The 24,369-nt window shown below is 37.1% G+C and overlaps 3 protein-coding genes across 7 annotated transcripts in view; 2 read left to right on the top strand and 1 right to left on the bottom strand.

Moving 5' to 3' along the window:
• The window catches only part of syne1a (spectrin repeat containing, nuclear envelope 1a), a 147,269-nt gene extending 138,644 nt beyond the window's left edge, over window positions 1–8,625 (bottom strand). For all 3 annotated transcript variants that reach the window (XM_058755665.1, XM_058755666.1, XM_058755667.1), the window contains exon 1: window positions 8,393–8,625. In XM_058755665.1, coding sequence (XP_058611648.1) covers window positions 8,393–8,459 — 67 coding nt within the window. In that variant the 5' untranslated portion in view covers window positions 8,460–8,625. The remainder of the gene's footprint in view (window positions 1–8,392) is intronic.
• A 2,448-nt stretch (window positions 8,626–11,073) lies between these two features.
• myct1a (myc target 1a) lies at window positions 11,074–14,578 on the top strand. Of its 2 annotated transcripts, none has more exons than XM_058756147.1 (2): window positions 11,074–11,422; window positions 13,242–14,578. In XM_058756147.1, exons 1-2 carry the CDS (start codon window positions 11,368–11,370, stop codon window positions 13,826–13,828), a joined length of 642 nt encoding a protein of 213 aa, XP_058612130.1. In that variant the 5' UTR covers window positions 11,074–11,367; the 3' UTR covers window positions 13,829–14,578. The 2 variants fall into 2 exon arrangements, with proteins under 2 accessions (XP_058612130.1, XP_058612131.1); XM_058756148.1 differs by lacking the exon at window positions 11,074–11,422 and adding an exon at window positions 12,740–12,937.
• Window positions 14,579–15,286: 708 nt separating this feature from the next.
• serac1 (serine active site containing 1) lies at window positions 15,287–24,335 on the top strand. 2 transcript variants are annotated; one of them, XM_058755287.1, is made up of 17 exons: window positions 15,287–15,402; window positions 15,711–15,937; window positions 16,689–16,725; window positions 16,923–17,065; window positions 17,404–17,493; window positions 18,527–18,658; window positions 18,854–18,975; window positions 19,060–19,188; window positions 19,538–19,651; window positions 19,870–20,032; window positions 20,112–20,262; window positions 20,667–20,808; window positions 20,946–21,046; window positions 21,150–21,247; window positions 23,014–23,196; window positions 23,315–23,458; window positions 23,571–24,335. In XM_058755287.1, exons 2-17 carry the CDS (start codon window positions 15,847–15,849, stop codon window positions 23,705–23,707), a joined length of 1,977 nt encoding a protein of 658 aa, XP_058611270.1. In that variant the 5' UTR covers window positions 15,287–15,402; window positions 15,711–15,846; the 3' UTR covers window positions 23,708–24,335. The 2 variants fall into 2 exon arrangements, with proteins under 2 accessions (XP_058611270.1, XP_058611269.1); XM_058755286.1 differs by having other exon boundaries at window positions 15,302–15,937.
• The last annotated feature ends 34 nt before the right edge of the window (window positions 24,336–24,369 follow it).

Raw genomic sequence — 24,369 nt, 5'->3', positions numbered from 1 at the left:
GTCAATCACTTTTTCAAGGCTTAGCAAATTTACTTTATTTGGGTCATATGTATTTATTCGTTCATTTGTTTGTTTTAACATTTATTTTAATATAGACTTGAATATTTCATTTTAGCTTATTTTATTTTTATATTAAGTCAAGTGCTTTTATCCCGACTGTTCAAAGATAAATAAAAATACAACAAATAAACTAATAAAATAATTTAAACTAAATAAAGTTTTTAAAAAATACAAGTAAACAAATAAACTAAATAAAATGTAAAAAATAAAAACAACAAATAAAATAAGAAATACAAATAAATAAGCAAAAAAATAGAAAGAAAGAAAAAAAGAAAGAAAGAAAGAAACTGTGATATAGTGCTTTAGTGGCCACTAGCTCTCAGCGGATGCCAATCATGCTATCTGAAGTGTATTAAAAGATCTCCTGTTGGCTTGTGTAATGAAATGATGTTGTGGTCAGGAACAGGGCAGAAGTAGGTCAGACAGTCTAAGCTTTTCATCCACTTTGAGAAATTCTGAACCATCCCCACATATACTACCCACATAGAAAATCATTCTGTCTTATTGTACATGGTCTGCATTACAATATAATTCAGACACACTGATTAAGTATAGAGGCTCAGTATTTGCATACTCAGGTTATCAATAGAGCCCACATTCTGACTTAGATTACACTGAAGCAATCAAAGGTGTACTCACATGCCACAAATCAGGCAACAGTGCAGATTTGATCTACTTCAGAAGGTGAACTGATGCCCAGCTGACCTTCAGGATTTGACACAGCTTGCTAGAGGCAAAGTGTCACATTGGCTTTTAGTGACCAGTTGTGATACTGGCTGAATAAAGCAGCCAAGGTCAACCTGCTCCTGAAAGATAAGATAGTCACGTATCATGAGGATTCTTGCTCTGTCTGCAGGCCATTGTAAGTGTCACAGCTGTTTCCACTAGCTAAATGAGAAGTTAAGCACAATCTAACAGCACATCTAATCAGTTAAGGTCTGTGTTGGTCACACACAATTGCCAATGCAATATCCCCGTCATAAACAATCAATCAGTCCCTCGTCCCAGAATGGCCATAACCCATAGCAGCTGCAAAGAGAACACTCAGGAGCGCCCTTGAACCTAAAACAAGTGTAATCACAAGCCCACTAATGTTTGGGGTCAGTAACATACATTTTAATGTTTTTGAAGGAAGGAAGTCTCTTATGCTCACTAAGAGACTGTATTTATTTGATCAAAAACAGTAATATTGTGAAATATTATTACAATTTAAATAACTGTTTTCTGATTTCATATGTTTAAAATATAATACATTCATGTGATGGCAAAGCTGAATTTTCAGCAGCATTACTCCAGTCTTCAGTGTCACATGATCTTTCAGAAATTATTCCATGCTGATTTGGATCTCAAGAACATTTCTATTATTATCAATGTTGAAAACAGTTGTGATGCTTAATATTTGGTGGAAACCTTTTTTTCAGGATTCCTTGAAAGTTCAAAACAACAGCATTTAGATGAAACAGAGATATTTCCTAACCTTATGTTTACTGACACTTTTAATCAATATAATGCAATCTAGCTCAATAAAAGTATACATTTCTTTAAAAAAAAATGTTTCTCACTCCAAACTTTTGAACAGTAGTTTACATACCAAGTGCTATTTGGGTTAATTTTGAGATATTTTGATTGTCGAACTAAACACCCCCCTCCCACAAACAATTATCTTCGTGCGATCAGAAATGACTCTATACATCAAAATGTGATAATCTGTCATTTTCTTTCCTTAGCTCTCAAACAGATGTACTTGACCAGAAAAAGGCTTTGGCTCAAGTAGGCTCCTGTTTTTTGGGGGGGTTTTTTTAGTGGAACAGTGCTTATGTCTAATGGACATGTCAATGGACCTTGTATTGTATGGGTGCCGCCTCAGTGATTGTGATCCATCACTCTGACTGGCAGCTGAGTCAAGATTACAATGCCATTGGTAACAACAGCTTCCTGAGAGCTTCCAGGAAAAGACCAGTGTGGGACCAAAAGCCTAATCTCTGTATATCATTAACATAATTCTTTAAAAAAGACCATATTCTTGACCATGTCAATTATATTTTCATAAAAACACTCATCATTTATTTTCAAATGACCATTTATCTGAAAGCCTCAGAGTCAGGTTTGGAACAATATGAGGGTGAGTACATAATGACAAAAATAAATTTTTGGGTCATCTATGTCTTTAATTTTATTGCACACAGCATCTGTTTTGTTCTTTGCTGACCTACAGCACCTTGTTTTGTGTTTCCACCTCTATTGTATTACGTCTTTGTGCAGCTCAGGGCTGAAATAGAATGCTGAGTCTGTATGGTGAAATGGAAAGAGAGAGAGAGATGAGGGAGACACTGATGGAGTAGGACTGCATCCACAGGAGCTCACAGCTCCACGGTGTTCAAGGTGACCGTCTGTGCTCGTGTTGGTCAGTAGAGAATGGGCCGGTTTCTGCCATATCTGGCACATCATTACACAGCCATTGTGGCAGAGTGCCAGAACTGACCCATTTCTCTCCCTCTCTTTCTGTCCTGCTCCATTTCTGTTTGGCACTGTGCCAGCAGTGGTGTGAGTAGACTTAAAGAGAGAGAGCTGGAGCACATGAGATGACCTCCATGTGCCTCTTTATGTCTTTCTCTGTGCATGTGGAGAATGCAGTCTTTTAGAAGTGTAGTTCAGCTAGAAGTGCACTTAACATTGTCATTTATTCACCCTCATACAACTTTTTCTTCTGTGGAACACAAAAGGAGAAATTCTGAAGAATGTGCTGGTTGCTTTTTTCCACTCAGTTACAATAAAAGAAGATCTGGAGCTTTCAAAAAGCATCAAAAGCATCAAAAGAGGTAACTCGAAACCAATTTAAATTTTTGAGAATTTAACATGTAAATGAAGCATTCTGGTGCACTCTGACAACAAAATAAAAGAAAAAGACAACATATGCTTCAAGTAAAAAAAGCACATTTATACCACAAACTTTTTGGACAGTGCAACTCTCTTGTCATCGGTGTTCATACTTCTCTTTGTGAGTAGTGGAGTAATTTATTTTTGCAAATTTTAATGTTCACATTAGAGTGCGCATACTATCAACAAACTCCATCTTTTCACTGCAGAGGAAACAGAAGATGCATCTGAAGTGGCATTAGATGTATTTACACAGACTGTTTGATGAAGTTGAGGTGCCGCTTACACAAAATTTAAAATGCATAAATAATTTTATAAGATTAATGTTTAAAATATTTTTGAACACACAAGTTAAAAATGTTGGGAAAAATGCAATACTTTAAAATATGAAACCAACCAGTAGATGGCGGTAAATTACTGTTTTAATGAGCGAGTTAATCATTCAAACGGCTGATTCATTCAAAAACGAGGCAAGTGACTACTGTCTTTATGAATAGGTTACTGAATCATTGACTCACTTGATTCGTGGATTCATTCAGTATCAAAACACCGCTGTGTTGCTGGGAGAAACAAAACAGTTCTGCTGTGGCTTTGATTGAAAGTTCGTCAGCGAACTTGAGCAAAATCAATCAATATTGTATGACATATTGCAAACTTTGTGTCTGCTTAACTCACAATGAAGAATTTCCACGCCGACGACATGTTTACATGCGGATGTGAGCGTAGTGTGCCATCAAAACAGACCGGCTGTGAGATGAGGTGTGTTCGATTTGAAGCTGCACCGCGCACGCGCAGTCCAATCTGACATCAAAGTACCGCGGGAGCGATTCGAAAGCATGCGGAGCCATCAGGTGTGTTCGATTTCATGCGGCGCCATGAAAACCGATCGGCGGCAGACTTGAAGAAGTGCATGCCGGTTAGAAAATTTGTCCGACTTGAACCGGCGCCGACGCCACGTCACTGTCACGTGTGGCATCAAAGTACGTTTTGAGAGCAGCCAGCTGACTCAGCCAGCGCAGTTTCTCCAGAGCCACTGTGAATGATTTACAGATCCTGAGCACCACTGACAAGCATCTGATCTTGTAAAATGTGTGGTAAGTACTGCCACTCCATAGTATAAACAGAGCATGTGCAATCGAATCTCGAAAGTGAAAGTGAAACAAAACGCGATCATGCATTGGAAAGCAGTGCATTTTCCTGATGCCGGCATTTTATATACAGTATAATTACCCAACGATATAACTGTGCGAGAAAGTACTGAAATATATTTTTTCCTCCCTGTGTTTCCTTCCTGCTATGTGAGGTACTGAAATTAGCTGCACTGTGAAACAATCAGAGCAGAGCTCAACATTATTATTCATGACCCTTCCAAATAAGGTAAAAACAGACCATTTCATTGTACAGACAAATCCTAGGGTTGTAAATGGAAATGTAAAACCGTTTCTGGAGTTTTTTGCCCTTACCTAAGCCACATACCTTCTATGTAGATATCAGAGAACAATTTAAAATACTGTATCAATGCATTCTATGGCACCTTTAACAACAGGCATAAAAGAACAATTAAGTAGCACAGGTATAGCAATAGCCAACTTCAGCCGGACAACTTTAAAGGCGATTTTCTGTTTTGTTTTTTATTTTATTTTTTTGCAACGTCAGATTCCAGATTTTCAAATAGTTGTATCTCAGCCAAATATTTTTTTTGTATCGACTTTTCCAGTAATGACAACAGAAAGTGCTAAGTAAATACATATTTTAAGAGACTATTGACTGTAGTTTAACTACACTTTTAAATTGAGTAACTTGTAGTTTGACAAACTACAGTTACAAACTAACTTCCCCATCAGTGCACACATCAATCACAGAGGGGAAAAAATGCAAATGCAGAAGAGTGTGACCCATTCCCCAGATATTTGTGAAGCTCATTTCAGCCCACCAGCATGTAGATGGAGAAGTGGTCTTGTGACCGCCTACACGATGACCACTGAAAAACACTGAAATATAGGACATACGCAGAGAAGAGGCGTTTCTGTCTGGATAACGAGAGATAATAAATAGCATAATTCCTTAGCATATGGAAAGATTTTTAGCCTGGGAGGGCTTCAAAGCAGACTCGCCGTTTTCTGCCATATGGTGCCACTAATTGCTGTTATTTTAACAACCTGCCACTGTTTGGATGTGAGGTACTGTATCCAAAAAAAAAGAGGACAAAGGAAGAAACAAGGCATAGACATTATATATGCCAGTTACTGTTACATATGGGGTCATTTGAATATAAGTACATGCAAATGTCTTGCAGTAATTTATATGAATGAACTGAATATATGTTTATATATTTAAATGTATATATTATTTTACTGTATTATTTATTTTTTAGATTATTTTTTGTCTGTTTTATTGCAGCAGAGTTAAATAAATAATTAAATAATTTGTTTTATTACCTGCATTCTTTGTCAGTACACCCTGATCTAACTAAACTCATGACATGCCATGATTAATAGGAATAAACAAGATCTCAAGGGTAACTAATGTGGCCCGTGTGTAAGCGTTCAGTGCCTGCATGTTCTCCCATTACGAAAACAGGTGCTCATTAGCAAGACTTTCCTTCTCTGTTTTCAGAAATAAAACAAGAAATTTAAATGATGCTTTAAAATGTTTTGATCCCAATGAATATTGCTGCTGATGAGCTCTTTGTTTAAGGCAGGAAGGGAAGCTCTCAGTGTCACACTTGCACACACAGAAATGGTAATCTAATCTGATCAAAGCAAGGGATCAAATTGGTCTGATTAGCAACTCTAATCTGCTCACTCAGGAGGAGGGAGAAAACTCAACTCAAGTGCAAAATGAATGTTGAATGTTACATTTATGCAAAAAATGCAAGACTAGAAAAAAGGATTATGTATAGGCTACATTACATTTGATCTTCATATTCAGACAAACAAATAGGGGTTTCTCCTCAATGGCTACCTAATCTTCACACATACAGCGTCATGTATTGAACTCCATTGACTTTTTTCCCTGACTGACAGTGTTTTTGTCTTACCCAAAGTAGCTGATGTCTTACTATTTATAGAGCCTATAGTATTCAAATATGATAACGAAATGATTGACTATTCTCTCTAAAATACATAATAAAGCTACTTTAAAGAGGTGACAATTTTTTTCTTAAAGCAGTATCGTGATGTGACAGCTTTACCACTGCTGTTTCATATTAGGCATGAACGCATACACATGAGCATGTCATTAGGGCTGTGTTTCCTGCTCTGCCTTAATTTTGCAACCAATGAGGCGTAAGAAAGTAATGGCATACTGAATAACATACTTATTTAGCATCACATGATTCATTCCCCCCACAAGCATCTTTACACACCATCAATCTGGTCTGACACTCAACACACTGCTCTACTTCTGGTTTCTAGGGCGACCAAAGCTTAAGCCTACAACATGTTACCTACAGAAAATACAGTATAATGTGCAACAGTGTTACAGTTTAAACAGCAGATGACTATATCATGATCATCCTCAGACTGATAGTGGGTACAACATCTTATCTTATGTGTCTTTTCAATGGATATGAAGGAGAAGACAAGCATATTATGTAGTAATAATAAGTGGTTAAAACAATTATACATAATATGCTAGTTTATCTCTCAGAACTCTGCAACTCTGGAACAGAAAGTTCTTAAAGGGACAGTTCACCTAAACCTTTAATTCAATAGTCATCATTTTCTAACATTCATATACTTTTTCTTCTATGAAAAAAAAAAAGCAAAACTTTTGAGATGTCAACTTGAAAAACACCACAACCAGATCACTGAATCAGTGATTTAAAGGGATAGTTCAACCAAAAATGTAAATTCTGTCATTAAGTACTCACCCTCATGTTGTTGCAAACCTGTAAGACCTTCGTTCATCTTTGGAACACAAATCATTAAGATATTTTTGATTAAATCCGAAAGCTTTCTGACCCTCCATAGACAGCAGTGTCAGTGCATACGTCTTGGTACTCATCATGGTGATTAAATTAAATTAAATTAGATTCAATTAAATTACTTCATATTAACTTAAGCATAAAATAATTTTTTTTTTGCCTTGGCAACTAACTGAAATTAAGTGAAATACAATTAAGCTAAAGTACTAAAATTACTAAAATTAAAACTGAAATAAAATAATTAATTAAAGCTACACAGAAATATTAAAAATGACAAAATTACTCAAATTTAAACTGAAGTTAAAATGAAAACTGATTCAAAGTATTAATAAATATTATAATAGTACATAAATAATACAAAAAAAACCCCACTGAACTTCATTTAAAAGATCCAAAATTCATCGAAAAGATCCATTTATGAATTGAATATCAAATAAGAAGCAACAAAGAAGGGTTGGGGAAAATGTTTGTTTGTCTGAATGTGAACAAATTTCTATTTACTAAATCACACAAAGTGGTCTAACGTCTTCAGACAAAATACTGTGCATGAGTCATTTGGATAACTTTTGAATACTGAAATCTTCTGTCCCTATTTATCCTTATTGCATGAAGAAAAATGTCTCCAAAATCTCTCTATGTGTGTTCTACAAAAAAAAATCAAGTTTTTTTACAGATTTGAAAGAGCATGAGAGTAAGTAAACAATGATATTTTGAATTTTGTTATTAAACCATTACTTAAAACACAATAAAATGCTATGACAGAGCATTTCATAATCACTGTGATTTACTTTAGAGGTGGAACGCTGTACCTTGTTTATTGCAGAATGAACTACACACCTCCACAGTCAGCTCTTCTGCTCTTAAACCCTCTCTTTCTTCATTCCTGCTGTCTCTCTCTAGGCAATTCTTCATCCTAATCTCATTTCTCCATTCATTCACTCTCTCTCTCTGCCTCTGATTCAATCTTAAAAGTGGTACACACAAAGGGCACACAAGCACTACAATCCAGGTCAATAACAAACTGACCAAAGATGCTCTAACACACTAGCTTTCAGTGGCTAATCTAAAGAGCATCTATATTTTTAAACTATTTAAACTTCTGAAAAATGAGACTGAAAGTGCATCCACATAAACACAAACAAACTCTCCTCAAGTGCCAGGACAGAAAGTCTCCCCAAGGATGATTTTGCAACAGGAGACGTCATAAGCACCGCAAAGCATCAATCGGAAACCATGCGTAAACTTTGCATGCGGCTGTGAAAATCCTGGCAATTGCATCACACGTCTCACAACACACAGCTGCAGAGAGATGTACAGTACTGACCCCGGGCAGGCAAATAACAGAATCACACTGATTCATAGGTGCAGACATCAAACAAAACATGCACAGACATCACAATCCAAGTTAGAATCCATTCAGAAGTCATTTCAGCCTTTAAAGAAACTGACATCTTGAGTACGTTTATGCTGTGTCATCCTACACAGTGGCGAGGTCACCTTTAAGAGAAAGCATGCGTAAGCACCTACCCTGCAGCCTCTGCATCTCATTGGCAATCTCCCTGTCTGAACGGCCATAGCGCTGAGCAGATGCCATTCCACTGATTCCAAGTCAGTGGTGCTGATGCAGATCAGCAGATGCGGCTCCACCCGACACTTCTCCAGTGATCCAGGATCAGCTGAAGTCTACATGAAAAGCGTAATTGTTTTCAATCAGCGCATGCCATGCAAACATACGGTTTCTTTCCTCCCCTTGAAGTTCTGTGGCTTCTGCAGGAAGCAGCCTCTTCCCTTTGCACTCTCTCTCTCTCTCTCTCTCTCTCTCTTTCTGCCTCTCACACTCTACTGTAGGCATCAACATAAGTTTTCACTGCCACCTTGTGTCCAATCAGAGTGCAGATCTCAAGTGCAGTCCAATAGTGAGGCCCGAATCTTACTTTAGCAAAGCCAGACAACATCACTCTAAGTGATTCGATTAAAACGTGTTACATGTCTGAGCTTCCGCTCATGGAAAATGCAAAAGATGTTGGAATATGGCGTATCTCAAGCGTGGGACTCTATTAAGTGAAATTCAAGAGGAGCAGTTAAAGCTCTCATACCAGAGACACGCTGTTATGCTTTTCACTTCCATTACCGGTTCAATCACACACATGCATGTTATAGGAAAAAAAGCAAAGTGAAATGCCTGACTGGAGCATTAAGCTCGGGATTCAGAGACCACTCTGCTGAGTCTGCAGGTTTTCAAACAGCGATGCTTAGCAATGACCTCTACACGGTCACTGCAGATGGATGTGAGAGAGAGAGCACAGTGTGAAGTTACTGACACAAGTCCTTGTGCGCAGAGGATCTTATGTTATTCTCGTTCCCTCACCTTCTCCAAGGAGTCACCGTGAAGCCTCTGTATCCTACGTCATTTTGAAGAACCCATTAGACGACAAACTGCTCAGCATCGCACATCAACATTTTGCTAAATGTTTTCCTGGGAATAAATAAAAAAGAAAGAGATGGTTTCATGCTGATAAGCAAACAAACAAACCAATTAGCAAATAGGATCAAGAATGGTGATGTCCAGGGTATTATTTGAAATGAAAATCAGATCAAATCTAAATTCAGCCTGAAATGCTGTTATGCTGCAACATGTTCTCTAAAGAGTAACAGAGCCATCTGCTGTTCATCAAGAGAAGATGGGTAGGAGAGGATAGGATATAAGACTTACAGCAGCATAAATCACAGAATACACAATACAAGGAGAAAAAAAGAAAAAGACAATGTGGAAAAATATACACTGCACTACAAGGGAAAAAAAAAAAGATTTTAATGTATTTTCTTTTGAAATACTACATTTTTATAAATGTTATTTTTTTAAATAATAAAATAAAATAAAATAGTCCCAAACATGAACTAGGCATGTTTTTTTTGGCACAGGTTATTTTAATGGAAAAAACGCAATAGGCTGGAAATAAAGTGTAATGTATACTTCAGACCTGTGTATTGCAACAGCTGATATCTGCACTCCACAGCACAAAGCAACAATGAGAGGAAATGTGAGTATAGGGCCTGTCCCGCTCCTCCCAGACCAGTGGCTCTGTCCTAAAATCCTGTGCTATCTACTGTTCTTAATCACTAACCTCCAGATACCCTTAATGAACACTATGAAGGAAAGAACACAGCTCTCGCAGAGGTGAAAGTGGTCTGGTTCGGGGAAAAATCCTGCTTTCTGCAAAACGTTTTTGCAAAAGTTAGCCTGGTCAGGATAATCCAGCACAGAGCTGGCACTCTACATGGAAAATCTGAAGCATTGTGATGACCAGCACGACTAGAGCAGACAAAATGAAACAGTAAAATCTCAAAAAATCTTGGAAATTGTGTTATGAAATACACAGGAAAAATGCAAGGGTTTCATCTGTTTGGACTTGGTTTCCTGTGCTGGAATCCTGAAAGAATTCTGGATGCTTTTTAAGTGCTTCAGCTGCCATGGCTATGTTGACAGTGGTTATGTGTGGAAAAGATATCACAAAAAATGAACACATGAGAATAATTAAATATTATTTTTTTCATGATATTTTTATATTGTATTGTATATTATGTTATTATACAACACACTACAGTTCAAAGTTTGGGGTCAGTATTTTTTTCTAAGAAATTAACACTTCTATTTAGCAAGAACACATTAAATTGATCAAAGTGACAGTAACGATATTTATAATGTTACAAAAGATGTATAAATGCTGTTCTTTTGCAATGAATGCTGAACAAATGCATAACTGAGTGATAAAAATTCAGCTTTGCTATCATTAAAATTAATAAAATGTTCAAATATTTTTATATATTTTTAAATAATACTATTTTTATTAATAAAGTATAATAATAATCATTTAAAGTAATTATGTTCCACAATATTACTGTTTTTACTGTATTCTTGAACAGAGGATGAAATGAATTGTGTAGCTCTTTGCCACTGCAAACTGGCAAAATGCCATCAGTCGTGATACGGAACGGTATAGCCTACATTGTTCATGCCAAGTGTCTGCAAGTGAAAAGGAAATAAGGAGAAGTAAAATATGATGAATTTTGGCCAGGGGAAAGGGGACAAATGATAGGAGCAAATGATTTCACATACACCTTGACTCTCCTCCTCTTTGTACCCTCCTCCCTTTCCTCTCCATCCCACAGGAACTCTGGTCTGCGTAGATAAGAACAGCCTGCTGCTAATTTTAAGCAGGAAAGGCAGGAAATGTGAAGTGAAGACTTTGCTTTTCCACAAACAACAGAGTAGCAACCTCGGCCTTGGAGAGGATCCTGTGTGCCGCAGTGCTGAGCAGTCTGGGACTGAAAAAGAGACACAAACAGAGAGAAAGTGAGAGAGGAGGGTCCCTGGAATTGAGGAGTTGGATAGACACAGAGAGAGACACAAGAAAAAGTTAAAAGGAAGAGTGAAAGAACGAAAGATTTGGAGGGGAGAGACTGTGTCCTCTCTCATCTCCCCTGTATCTCTGGAGGGAGCTATGGCAGATAACAGCACTCATCCTTTTGTGGAGATACTGGAGTCCTTCGGATTGAGTAAGATATTTTAAAATCTTTACACACTTTCTAAAGAGTTCTCTCTCACATACACACAAATTAACTCGCAGTGTAACAAAGTCAACTTTGTACTTCTAAACAAATCTGGAGAGTGTAGAAAATGCTGTGTCGAGTCTTTTAAGAAACAGAAATGCAGACTGTAGTAACTAGTGGCAAAAGATATTGGCAAAAGTGGTCCATAAAAAAAAAACAACACCGCCAGTGTGCAGCTTTTTCCATTCGGTCTTTCCAAATGTCATTTCCAGATGATCCTTCACTCTGGACTGTGATTCCTTTCACCTAGGGAGAAAATTGCATATAAACATCCACATTATTTTACGCACAAGTCTCTAAAGAGTTTTTGATGTCATATTCTCATAATACTAATAATAATCTGTAGAATAGTTAAGTGCTGCGGTTAAAAATGGCTGTTTCAAATCAAAACTTGCCTGCTTCAATCAAATACATTACAAAAACAACACTGGCTCCTATCTATGAATAATTATACTCTTTTTAAAACTTAAAACTTAAAATCTAAAGCCAAAATTCTCACTCAAAGGACTGTCAGTTTCAAAGGACCTTAAATGGCCTGTGCCAGATAGAAGTCCTGTGTGCTAATGAAGCTGGCATTTCTGTAGACAATGGAATGCCATAACAGGAAGCTTCCTAAAATGCAAACTATTTAATTCATTTAACTGTAAAAGATAAGAAAACATTGGGTGCGCCTTCTATTGTGGAATTTGTCCCCGCCCACCTTGAGTTGTCAGGATAGGCGCTCCTGACTGACCTTCGATCTCCTGATAGTTAGCCTACTCCTTAATGATCCTACAGAGTTAAGCATTTCTGTCATTGGAGTAGAACGCCGTCAACACTTCATTAGCTATTTGAAATATATAAAAACCTTGTTCAAGGATTACATGGAACCAAACGTTTAACAGCACGTTCCATAAAAAATAAAACAGAAGCGAATTATACAAGACTGGTCGACATGTTAAAGTCATTTATGTTCGTCTCCCGCTATGCAAACTGTATTTTGGCGCCCCTAGCGCAGTTTGCCAAACTGCGTCAAGCATCTTAAAAATTAAATGTTTACATGATACCGTCCAAAACTGTAATTTAGGGGATTCACTCAAGTATTTAAATGCGGTTGTCATTCCTAAAAATGTACAGTGTTAGCCTGTAATGGGGTTTAAGGGAACATTAAATTATTTTATAATTATTTATAGCAGCCTACAATAACAATGCAGAGAACACGTTTTTGCATTTTTCTTAGTTGCTTTTTCCATTGTTTTTCTATGTAAACATCGGTAAACATTACCGCTACGTTAGACGGTGTTCGACCGTTGCAATGTCTCCCATGTTTGAAGCGACACGGCGTTCTAAAAATGTAGCGATCAAAGTGACTTAAAAGTTGTTGTTTTTTAAGTTTAAAAAAAAAAAAAAAACACTGACATTTTTAGTAATTTCACTGCCCTGTGTTTTGCATTTTTAATGTGCTTTGACGAATTTTAGGAGGTAAACATAGCAGCAGGAGCTTCATCAAGATCAGTTTCCCTGGTAACATAAGCAAAATTTTGCTTTGGTATCCACTATTTTTGACCAAAGTGATATTACAGCAGCGACGATTACAAGACTTATGTTCGGCAATTTTAATAAAACCACCATCGACATGTTTTGTCCTTGTGTTTTGTTTATGTTACAAAGGTTTCAGAGCTTGCTCTTAAAATGTTGCCAAGTCCACTTATTATAAGTAACTCTGTAGCCACAGAGTGTTTGCTTAAAAATATGTTTTAACCACTTATTTCTTTTCTTCTTCCAGGGGATGTGATTCTGGCCTTCTGTCTTTCTATGGTTGTTGGTCTTCTGCTGGGAGCTCTGGTCTATATGATCTTGACCTGGATGTCTCGTCGACGAGCTTCAGCCACCATCACTCGTGTACCCATCCACCAGTCCCGCTCCACCACCCGTTCATCCTCGCCACGCTCTCGGCCAGGCTACAGTCGACACAGCAGCGGCTACGACCGACGCAGCAACAACAGTCTGGCTAGCGCTGCCTTCTCCTTTCATCGGCAAACCTCATCCTCACCGATAGACTATGGTGACTCACCGGGCCGCAAGTCGAGCTTCCGGGCCTCTACTTTTCATCCTCTTCTCCAGTGTAGCCAGATAGCTCGTGAGGCAGAAGAGGGTGCCCAGGGCAGCCTGCCACGGACCCCCACTCTCACTACCAACCCTGGGGCGGCTGGCTCCACCAGCACTGTCAGTTCCATGGTCACTCCACCCCGGGCCAGAAACAGGCCGGATTCCTTCTGGGGCAACAGCAATCTAAGGGGCTTTCATGCAGGCCAGACTCCACCACCTGCCTATGAGAGCATCATACGAGCCTATCAGGAGACAACCACGTGAAGGAAGAGGAAAAGCTACAGTGATGGAGGAAGATAAATCTATTAATAGACTTGGACTAGAAAATTGGACAGCTAAAAGCAATATGGATGTCCGGCATCTTAAAACATGGCCAGTTTTCAATGTGTGTATATTTGCATATTTCTGTTTGTTTGTATTCTGTTAAAAAATAAAGGTTCTTTATTGGCATCTATGGTTCCATGAGGAACCATCCAGGGAACCTTCCATTGAACGAAAAGTTATGTTCTTCTCACTAAGAAAAGAAAATGTTCTTCTAAGAACTGTTCCATGAAAGGTTCTTTGGGGAACCAAAAGATAGTTCTTTTATGGCATTATTGTGAAAACCTCTTTTTGGAATCTTTATTTTGTGCGAGGTCAATAAGAAATACTTAAAGAGAATGTTTGAAAGAGAGAGTGAGATGACTTTTTGGTTTCTACAGGTCTGCTTTATTGATTTGTAAAGACAAAAGACCTATATTTTTACAGGGAGAGAATATGTTTGTAAAGAGTGAGAGAGAAGAAAACGTGATAAACAGAGAGAGAGAGAGAAAGTAAGATATTGAAGGTCGTAATAAGCATGGGGACAAATCTGAGAGCATTACCGATCTCGATTGCAAACACTAATTTAAAATCATTTAGCACCAAACTCAATAGTTGTGTATTTATTGATTTGTTTTCTGTGAACTCTAGTCTTTTGGAATCATTGTATTTCTCAATGCAATTGTACTCAGAAAAATAAACTGACACAATACATTTTGCAATAGCTTTTTGCATCTGCATGTTTTAATTCTTCATAGAAAGTGTTATACACTTACCATAAAATGAATATAGTTCACTCATAATTTAAATTATGTCTTTATTTAACCATCTTTATGTTGCCATCACTTTATTCGCCACAGAAGAAAGTCAGTCACTGGTTTGAAACATAAATAATGACAGTATTTTCATTTTTGGGTGAACAATTCTTTTAATTTGTCCATTTTAGAGAGCTACACGTGTCCATGATCAAATACTGAAAACGAGACAGGGGTACTAGTTGAAAACGGTTGAGGAATGAACAGACCAAGGACAAAGGTGTTACAGAAGATTTAGAGCACACACATCCTGGAAGTGACCTGGCATCCTTCACACCCACCGGTAAGTGGTGAATTTCCCTGACAAGAGGAAGGAATTGCCTCAGCAGGTTAAAATGTATGCTAACTGTGCCATCTGCACTTTGACAGTGACAGATAGGTTTCCTCTAGGTTTGCACAAGTGTAAAAATATATCATTAAAAATTATACAAATGTGTTTACGTCCTTCTAGTGTTCTGCAATATTACAGTTAAATTTATATAGAGGTTTGGTGAAGATAGAATGATTTATTTTCCTGCTAAACAAGGTAGGGGTAATTACACTAAACAATGTGTGTGCGCATTAGAGTATTACGGTACACGTGACACACTGATATTTGCGTTACTTACGGCAATGACGCTCTACGTTGATGTACGTTCAATCTGAAAACAGTTCCTGTTTATATTTGCTGTCAAAAGTGGATTTTCATACCGCGTTCATTGGAAGGAACTTCTGATTTTATAGGTAAAATGCACATTTAACGTACAGTTTCAGTCGTTAAATGTCAATCTTGGGCGCAGAGAATGCATTTCGCTAGAATAAGTTACTAACGTTACCCAACTAACGTTAACTCGGCATTTTAGATACAAGCCGACTGTTTATTATACCATATCAAATGAGGAATTAACATAAAATTAAGATATTTTAGAGCAGTATCAATATCTGCAGTCTCTTTATGTAAAGATGTAACTTATGTTGACTGTTTTAAAAACAGCTGACAGTGACTCTGCTGGCATGTCATGATTTCACCACCTCTTTTCTTAATTTTGTAGTATTTAGGTTATTATAATCGACGTGAGAAGATTACTTTAATTGCCAGCAGTCATAAACAGTGGGCATACATGTCTCACCGGCCCTCTGGCCAACATTAACGTGTGCATCGTCGGATTTCTGCTCGTGAAGCCGTCAATGTCTGCGTCCGCCCTGCGAATGATCCGCGTCCGGAGGCTGAGCACCACCGGACCTGCTGTGAAGAGAGCACTGCCATGGAGAGACCTTAGTAAGACTCTGAACCTACTTTATGCTGCATTTATGGTCTTGGAAGGCAGTTCACTTTTTGAAACCGCTTTAATGTGGTTTTGGCCACGAATACTTGCCATATAGAATATATAAAATAAAATTTGTAGTTATTGAAAAACTTACCGTTCAAAAGGGGTCTATGAGATTTTTTAAAAAGAAAATTATACTTTTATTTAGCAAGGATGCGTTGAAGTGACAGTAAAAATATGGTAATGTTACAAAAATAATCGATAATGTTTTCAAAAGATTCCTGTTTCAAATAAATTTGTTATTTCTATTCATCAGAGTATCCTGAAAAAATATTAAGCAGCACAACTGTTTTCAATATTGATAATAATAATAATAATAAAAAAATTAAAAAAAATTGAGCCCCAAATCAGCATATTAGAATGATTTCTGAAGGATCATGTGACACTGAAAACTGGAGTGTTTACTGCTGAAAATTCAGCTTTGCCATCACAGGAATAAATTACATTTAAACTATATTCTAATAGAAAACAGTTATTTTACATAACTGTATGATCATTTGATCAAATAAATGCAGCATTGTGCAGCAAAAAAAATTTACCCCCAAACTCTTGAACGGTAGCATATATATACCATAAATTAAAAATATATGTATTTTTTGTCCTATTAATTACCTCATATAGTTCATAAATTGACAGATTTATTCTGAATGGTTGACTGAATAATTCTGAATGCTGGTCTTCATCTCTTTTTTTTGTCTTCAGGAAAAATAGCAAAAGTGACCGGAGCAATAGTATTGGGGTGGGTTTATTATTATTTTTTATTATTATTTTATTTTTTATTTTTTACATTTATTTAACAAGCCAAATTATATTATACAGTATCATGCAGCACATACACAGAGAATGTCAGTGGAAGCAGCTGTTAAAAATGATATAAACCAGGTTTGTTACCCTTTCCAGAAACACATTCTGACTCTATCAAGTTTGCTTACACAGAGGCTGTGTTTTCATCACATACGAGGCGGTTACTCTGAACCAGGCCGTCACTATCGACACCAGTGCCATACTACAGGAGAAGCACAAGTCCTACATCTACCTGACTCACACCACTAATAGGGAACAGGAGAGCCTTGCTTCTGGTACATTCTGGAATCTTTACCACTTGTGTGTGTTTGTGCTTGAGAGAGTGTGTAAACATCAGTGAGCCAAAAGATTCATTTGCATTTACATTTATTCCTCGAAAGCAACTTGCAACTGAGGAATACTACACCATAAACGATTCAACCTTTTTTTTTTGCTGGACCTTTATATTTATGCCTTAGTTTAGATTAGATTCGATTTTTGCTAGTATATTGTAGATGTATTGTTTGAGATTTTGCACAATTAGACATTAAAACAGCCCATTCATGTATTCTGTTTTACAGTTAATGTATACAAACTTATTGATTGCCCACAACAGACATTATTTCTTTTCTAGGCTTCACTATCAAGACCAGGAAGGAACTTCATAAAGCAGCTAGAAAGTTTCTTGAAATTTCATCAAGAGTTCTTCTTCGCCCATTGGATGGTGAGTAATTTCATCTCTATTTGATGGCATTGACAAGTCTTGGTGCCTGTTTTAAAATATTGAAAGTAAATATTTGCTGACAGTAGGCGCTGTGTCAAACAGCATGGTTATATTCAAGGACATGCTTAGAAAAACCACTTGGGGACAGTATGGTTATTGCATCTCAGGAAACATCTGCTTTCTGTTAACTTGACAGTATTTTTGACCTAGATGTCACCTGTATCTGCACAAAGAGGAACTGACATGGAATGTTGTTCTGGTTTAAATATGCCAGGTATCTTACTGTCTGTTCTGTTCTTCTAAATATGGAATCTAATACACTCTGATTTTTGTTAATTGCAGCATACATGGCACCAGGTTTGAGGCTGAATAGTAGTTTATAATATATACTACTTGTGAAAAGTTTGGGGTCAGTAAGATTATTTTTTAGAAAAATAAACAAACAAAAAAACATTGAAAATCTTATTGACTCTAAACGTTAATGGTAGTGCACATTTAGAATAAAAAGTTTAGCAGAGTGAGCAATCGCAGTAGACTGATATACTATAGAAAAATGTGTAGAGAGATGATCAGAAGTCCTGTACTCCCCCTATGTTTAACTGAAGGCATCTGTTTCCATTTGACTTTTGCCCCCCCAAAAAAAAACCCTCTTCATATCAACTTTTCATATCATAGACTTCATATTAAATCGTGATTTTTACATAATTTACATTAGACCGGCCCCATCTATCACTGCATTTAAATCCTATCTTAAGACATGTCTGTTCCTCCGGCTTTTACCATTAATTAAGTATGTTATTTTGGGTCTCTCTTGTATTAAGCTGATTTTCTATTGCTTGTTTATTTTGTTTTAATTTCTCTATCTTGTTCCCTTTTAATTCATTGGTATTCTTTTATTCATTGTACAGCACTTTGGTAAACCTCGGTCGAGTTTAAATGTTCTCTATAAATAAACATTGATTAGTCATTTCTAGTACGTCTCTGTGTTTGCAATTATGTGAAATAAGCATATGTTGATGTTTGTTTATATCAGAGCATCTCAGTCATCTAGACGCAGACCCTCATGAATGTGCGCTATGGGTGCTGCTGAAGAAAACCCGCTCTGCCGACCGGGCCGTTAGACAGCAGGCGGTACAGGAACTGGCCCAGAATCACCACTGGCAGGGTAAGAGATGACAGCACACTTATTCAGTCTTCAATCTTATTCAGACTTTTGTCATTAATATAAAATGTCAAGTTCTGCTGACTTTACTGAAAACTTGCTCTTTTTCTTGCTCAACAAAACCTATTTGTATTGCGCAGACTCTTTTGCCTACCAAAGAAAAACACTTCAATGTAACTCTGAATGGTCTTTTGTCAGATTATCAGTACCAGACTGCAGCACAGGCAGTAGATCAGCGCACAGCTGTGGCTCTCGCCCGCATATCTAATGTGGACCAGCGCTTCTTTCTCCCTCCACCTCCACTGCCGCACACTGACGATGTGGGTAGCTATCGTTCAGACAAAAGCCAAATTGAACTGCTGTGCAATGTCAGATATCTGTGCTAATGTTATGTGCATTTATAGGATATATCGATAGAGGATGGGCTTAGGCAGTTACTGGCATCTCTGCCCCAGTCGGAGGTGGATCAGTGTGTGCAGTACTTCACCTCTCTGGCATTAAGAGAGAGCAGCCAATCACTAGCCTCTCAACGGGTGAGACATACATAAACTATAGAGTGCAACAGTTCCTAATGGTTCCAAATAAGAATCTATTCTTTTTCTCCACAGTTTGTTTAACAATAACCTTCGCTCTCAAACTGCCTAAATATTTGTGTATATTTATTTATCCCTCAGAAAGTATTCTTTCGAATACTTTTTGGCTTTGTAATATTGTGATTCACCATGTACCAAGTAATTTTTAAAATCCCTATGGGAAAATGAATGGAAAAAACACTTCTGGAATCATGGACCCTGAAAAAGTGTTTAAGCACCATTGTACTTCATTTAATCAAATTTATATTTGATTGTGCCACTCTGTTAGCTGTGCATTTTGTGATTATAGGGAGGGCTATGGTGTTTCGGAGGAAATGGGTTGCCCTATGCTCAAAGCCTGACTTCCACCCCCTCTGAGAAGGTGGAGACGTTCTGCCTGCAGGCCCTGGTGCAGCACTCAAAGGTGAAGATTTACAAATTCTGCACAGGAACATGTATTTGTGTAGCAAGGAAGTAAGCAATGATCAAAGAAAACAGGATGCTTGTGTGTGTTGAGTGATGTTTTGTAGATATTCTTTATGTGTACCTTCAGTTGATCAGTTTTAATCAAAATCTTGACTTCAGCAAATTGTTGATAATAAACGAATCTATTCAAAGCATTTAATTGTTCTTTGTTCACAGGTCCAAAGTCATTGTGACCACATTGTTGCTAATGGAGGACTGCAGCTCTTGCAAAGAGTTTACCAGCTTCGCAGAGACTCTCCGAAAATTCAGCGCAACATTGTGCGAATTATTGGAAATCTCGCCCTGAATGAGAGCTTGCACACTGCCATAGTACAGTCAGGTTAGCTTTATATTTTTGAATAACTGATTTTATGTTGAAAAAGATTAGTTCTTTATTCTCTGTTGTGGTTGACCTTTAGGTTGGGTGACTGTCCTGGCTGAGATGATCCAGTCACCACACATCATGCAGGCATCTCATGCTGCCCGTGCTTTAGCCAATTTGGACAGAGATGCAGTAAGGCAAAAGTACCAGGATGGTGTTTACATATTGCACCCACAATGCCGCACTAAGTATGCATGCTTATATGAACTTCCTCTTATGCTCACCAAATCTGCATTTATTTGATCAAAATACAGTAAAATAGTAATATTGTGAAATATTTAAATAACTGTTTTTATTGTAATATATGTTAAAATGTAATTTATTCGTGTGAATAAAAGCTGAATTTTCAGCAGTCTTCAGTGTCACATGATCCTTAAGAAATCATTCTGATATGCTGATTTGCTGCTCAAGAAACATCTTATTATCAATGTTCAAAAGTATTGTGCTGCTGAATATTTGTGGGAAATCTGTTGTAACATTATAAAAGTCTTTGCTGTAACTTTTGATCAGTTTAATGCATCTTTGCCGAATATGTCTGAAAATGCCTTTTGTTTAGTGAGGATTAATTATGTTTTCCATCCTTTATATTCAGTCAGCCAATCAAAGCCGATGTTCTCTTTGTGCACGGCCTCTTGGGAGCAGCTTTTAAAACTTGGCGTCAAAAAGACCTTGATGTGACGGATGATGACAAGGTGGAAGGGGTTCGAGATGACTACACTGAATGCTGGCCCAAGGTCATCATTTTGTTTTTAAAAGAACCTTATGAGTACCCAAATATTACTTGCAGTGTAATGGCATTACAGGGCCTCAGAGGTATTTTGAAAGTTTGGCTGAAGTCTAAAGTCAGCAAATGTTTTTGCATTTTCCACAGTCGTGGTTGGCTGCAGACTGTCCAAACCTCAGAATCCTGTCTGTTGAGTATGACACCCATTTAAGTGACTGGAAGGCTAAGTGTCCTGCTGAAAACCAAAGGTAAACAGTAAATTTTTGATGTGTGCTGTGCATTACTAAATTATCTTAACTCAACATAGCATACCAAATATCCATGTTTGTCCCTGATTTTTGTGTTAAACAGGAAGTCCTTGGCCTACAGAAGTCAGGAACTGCTGAGGAAATTGAAGGATGCAGGTGTAGGGGACAGGCCTGTGGTCTGGGTAGCCCACAGTATGGGAGGTTAGTCCATAGTGGGTCTTAGAATAACCAGCACCCAACTATAGACCCTTTTTCTGTTAGTAAACATTGTGACGTTTTTCTGTGGGCGGGGCTTAGCTGGAGGCAGAAAGATTCCACTGGCCGCTTCAATAACGCTAGCTATGAAGTTTGTTTACCTTGTTTTTTTAACAATGGCTGGAGAAAATCCGATTTTACCTGCATATGTAAGGTCACTCACTGTGCAGGACCATGATTGTTATTTTAATAAGTTAACTTTAACGGACAAAATCAGATTGGCTGACCCTCTGCTCATTGATGGACGATCTGACAGGATTAACATTACCTCCGATTGAGTGACTCGTTAGAGAAACCTAACGAGTAGTAAAGAGAAACTCACCTGTGTCTATCTAGTCATGAAGATGTACATATATTTCAACTATTTTTACAGCTAATGTTGATACGTGAGAATGAACTGGGCCAAAATACAAAAAGTAAGTTAAACATTCAATGTGATGGATAGGCCTATATTATTTGAAGATGTATGTATCATGGCCAAATAGTTATTTTAAAGTATATACATCCTGTAAATTATTTAAGTTAAGTTTACAATACTTTACATACAGTACATGTGATGGAAGATGTGAGGAAGAATAGTTTCTAGAAATAAAAATTCCAGAAATTAATTTTGAACTTTCTGTATTTGATTATTCTTTCTTACTAAGTTCTTAGAAAGTCCAGCCACTATCACAACAATATATATTACAGATGATTAAGCATATACATCATCAGTTTGTTGTTTTACACACATGCACACAGACATTATTTCATAGTTGTGAGATGCATAAGAAATCTTTAGACACGTAACACAAACCATAATCCATAACAACAAAAGACAATACTTTATAATACTTTATTTAACCTTTTCTGATAAGAAGTGTGCGCTGCAAACGTGAGCATTTTTGATGATAGTTTCTGTCCAGTCCGCTCGTTTTATCTCATTTAAACACAGCTGTCGTCGGTTTTTTGTCTGGGAGTGGCAGCAGGTAGGCTATGTGTTAAAATTTCAAATTGGAGCCTGTACTATGTCGATTCTTGCGTCCAACATCACAAGAAGATGATATTTTAAGCTCCTTATGTAGCCAAATCTGCGCTGGTTTGAATGGGCCGCCTCCAGTTTTCCTTTTGTTTTGCCTCCAGCTAGCGCTGCGACTTAATCGTGACGTCGGCGCAAAAAGGGTCTATAAGAGGAATTTTTTAATCTTCCTACATCATATTTTTGTAGTCTGGTCCACAAAACCAGTCATAAGGGTCAATTTTTCGAAATTGAGATTTATAGGATAGGACAATATTTGACCGAGATACAACTATTTGAAAATCTGGAATCTGAGGGTGCAAAAAAAATCTAAATACTGAGAAAATTGCCTTTTAAAGCTGTACAAAAATTAAGTTCTTAGCTATGTATATTACTATTTAAGAAGTTTTGATATTTATGGTAGGAAATTAACAAAATATCTTCATGGAACATGATCTTTACTTAATATCCTAATGATTTTTGGAATAAAAGAAAAATCAATAATTCTTTTAGTTATTGCTACAAATATACCCGTGCTACTTAAGACTACAAAAATGTAATTTTAGTTTCAACAGGAAGTTTAATATTCATTTTAGAGGTTTAATAATCTCACAAGGCCATATTGTGATTTCAGTATTTTAATTAATTGTGCAGCCCTGTTTGTACTGTAGCTAAAAAATCCATTTGTAACTCTAAATCAAAACTTGTGTCACAGGTTTACTTGTGAAAAAGATGCTCTTAGATGCCTCTAAAGATCCTGATCTTAGTCCACTGATCAAGAACACAAAGGGAATTCTATTCTACAGCGTTCCTCATCACGGCACATTCATGGCAGAGTATTCTGTAAATGCCCGATACCTCCTTTTTCCCTCCATTGAAGTAAAAGAACTATGTAGAGGTATAATGTGATTTATTTTTGTTCCCTAAATATTAATACAATATTAATTCCTCCTGTTAAGATTAAGATTTTAAATCTAATTTGCACATAATTTTTCTGTTCACCTGTTTCGCCTCAGACTCTCCAGCGTTACGGGACTTGAATGAAAATTTCCTGAACATTGCAAAGGAACAAGAGTTCAAGGTCCTTAGCTTTGCAGAATCTCTGCCAACCTACATTGGGCCGATGCTCAAAATATCGGTAGTTCCATCGCAGTCAGCAGGTAGGTCAGAATAATTGAACAAGCAGCATCGTCATGTATCATTTTTACATAACAATTGACGGTTTTAGGTACCTGCTATCAGAAAGCTAAAATTCTCCTGTTTCTCTTTCAGATCTGGGTATTGGGAACCTCATCCAGGTGGACGTTGATCACCTCAACATCTGCAAGCCAGAAAAAAAGAACTCATTTCTCTATAAACATACTTTACAGTTTATTCGGGATGCTCTTGGAGGACAGAGAATTAAGTGAACTCTAAGTCCACAATCCAAAACCAGTCTCTTGCCATTTCATTGCCTCTTGAGGGTTCAACAATTACATTTTAAAAGATAGTGTTATGTGTTAATAGTGTTAGAAGGAAGTTCTAAAATTGCAACTGGATTTTTTGTTTGTTTTTCAGTCAAGCCAATATGAATATGCTTTTTGTTAAAACCTCTGGGTTTAACTTTTAATGTGTTTCGCCCACTTCACCGTCGCCTTGTACTGTATTTCATTTCAGTAATTTGGAATGAGCAATTTTTGGCATTTATTTTAACTGAAAGCTATAACAAATTGAAACGAGTATCAAGTATATTATGTTTAAAATATCAATGCATATTTTAAAAATCATAGAAAGTCCATTTTATTTATAGTATTTATTTTTCTTGGAAGAAGCTGAAAACTAGCCTTGTCTTAACTCACCAGCCTTCTTTGTATCCCTACCTCAGACTCACAGGTTGGTACTGATCCTGGCTGTAATTTGCCACTCTTTTTGTACTAATGGATTAATTGTAGTACTTGCATTGGACCACACTACATTTATTTTGATGTTGAGTATGTACAAGACACAATTACTGCCAAATCTTTATCACACTGAATAAAGTTTTGTGTTCTAACTTTATATTCCACTTAAATCATATACAGTACTTGTACTA

Source organism: Onychostoma macrolepis, chromosome 20 (assembly GCF_012432095.1).
Source record: "Onychostoma macrolepis isolate SWU-2019 chromosome 20, ASM1243209v1, whole genome shotgun sequence".
In the NCBI taxonomy this organism is placed as follows: domain Eukaryota; kingdom Metazoa; phylum Chordata; class Actinopteri; order Cypriniformes; family Cyprinidae; genus Onychostoma; species Onychostoma macrolepis.
The sequence above is the reverse complement of the archived record's forward strand: the minus strand, read 5'-3'. Positions and strand labels throughout refer to the sequence as shown.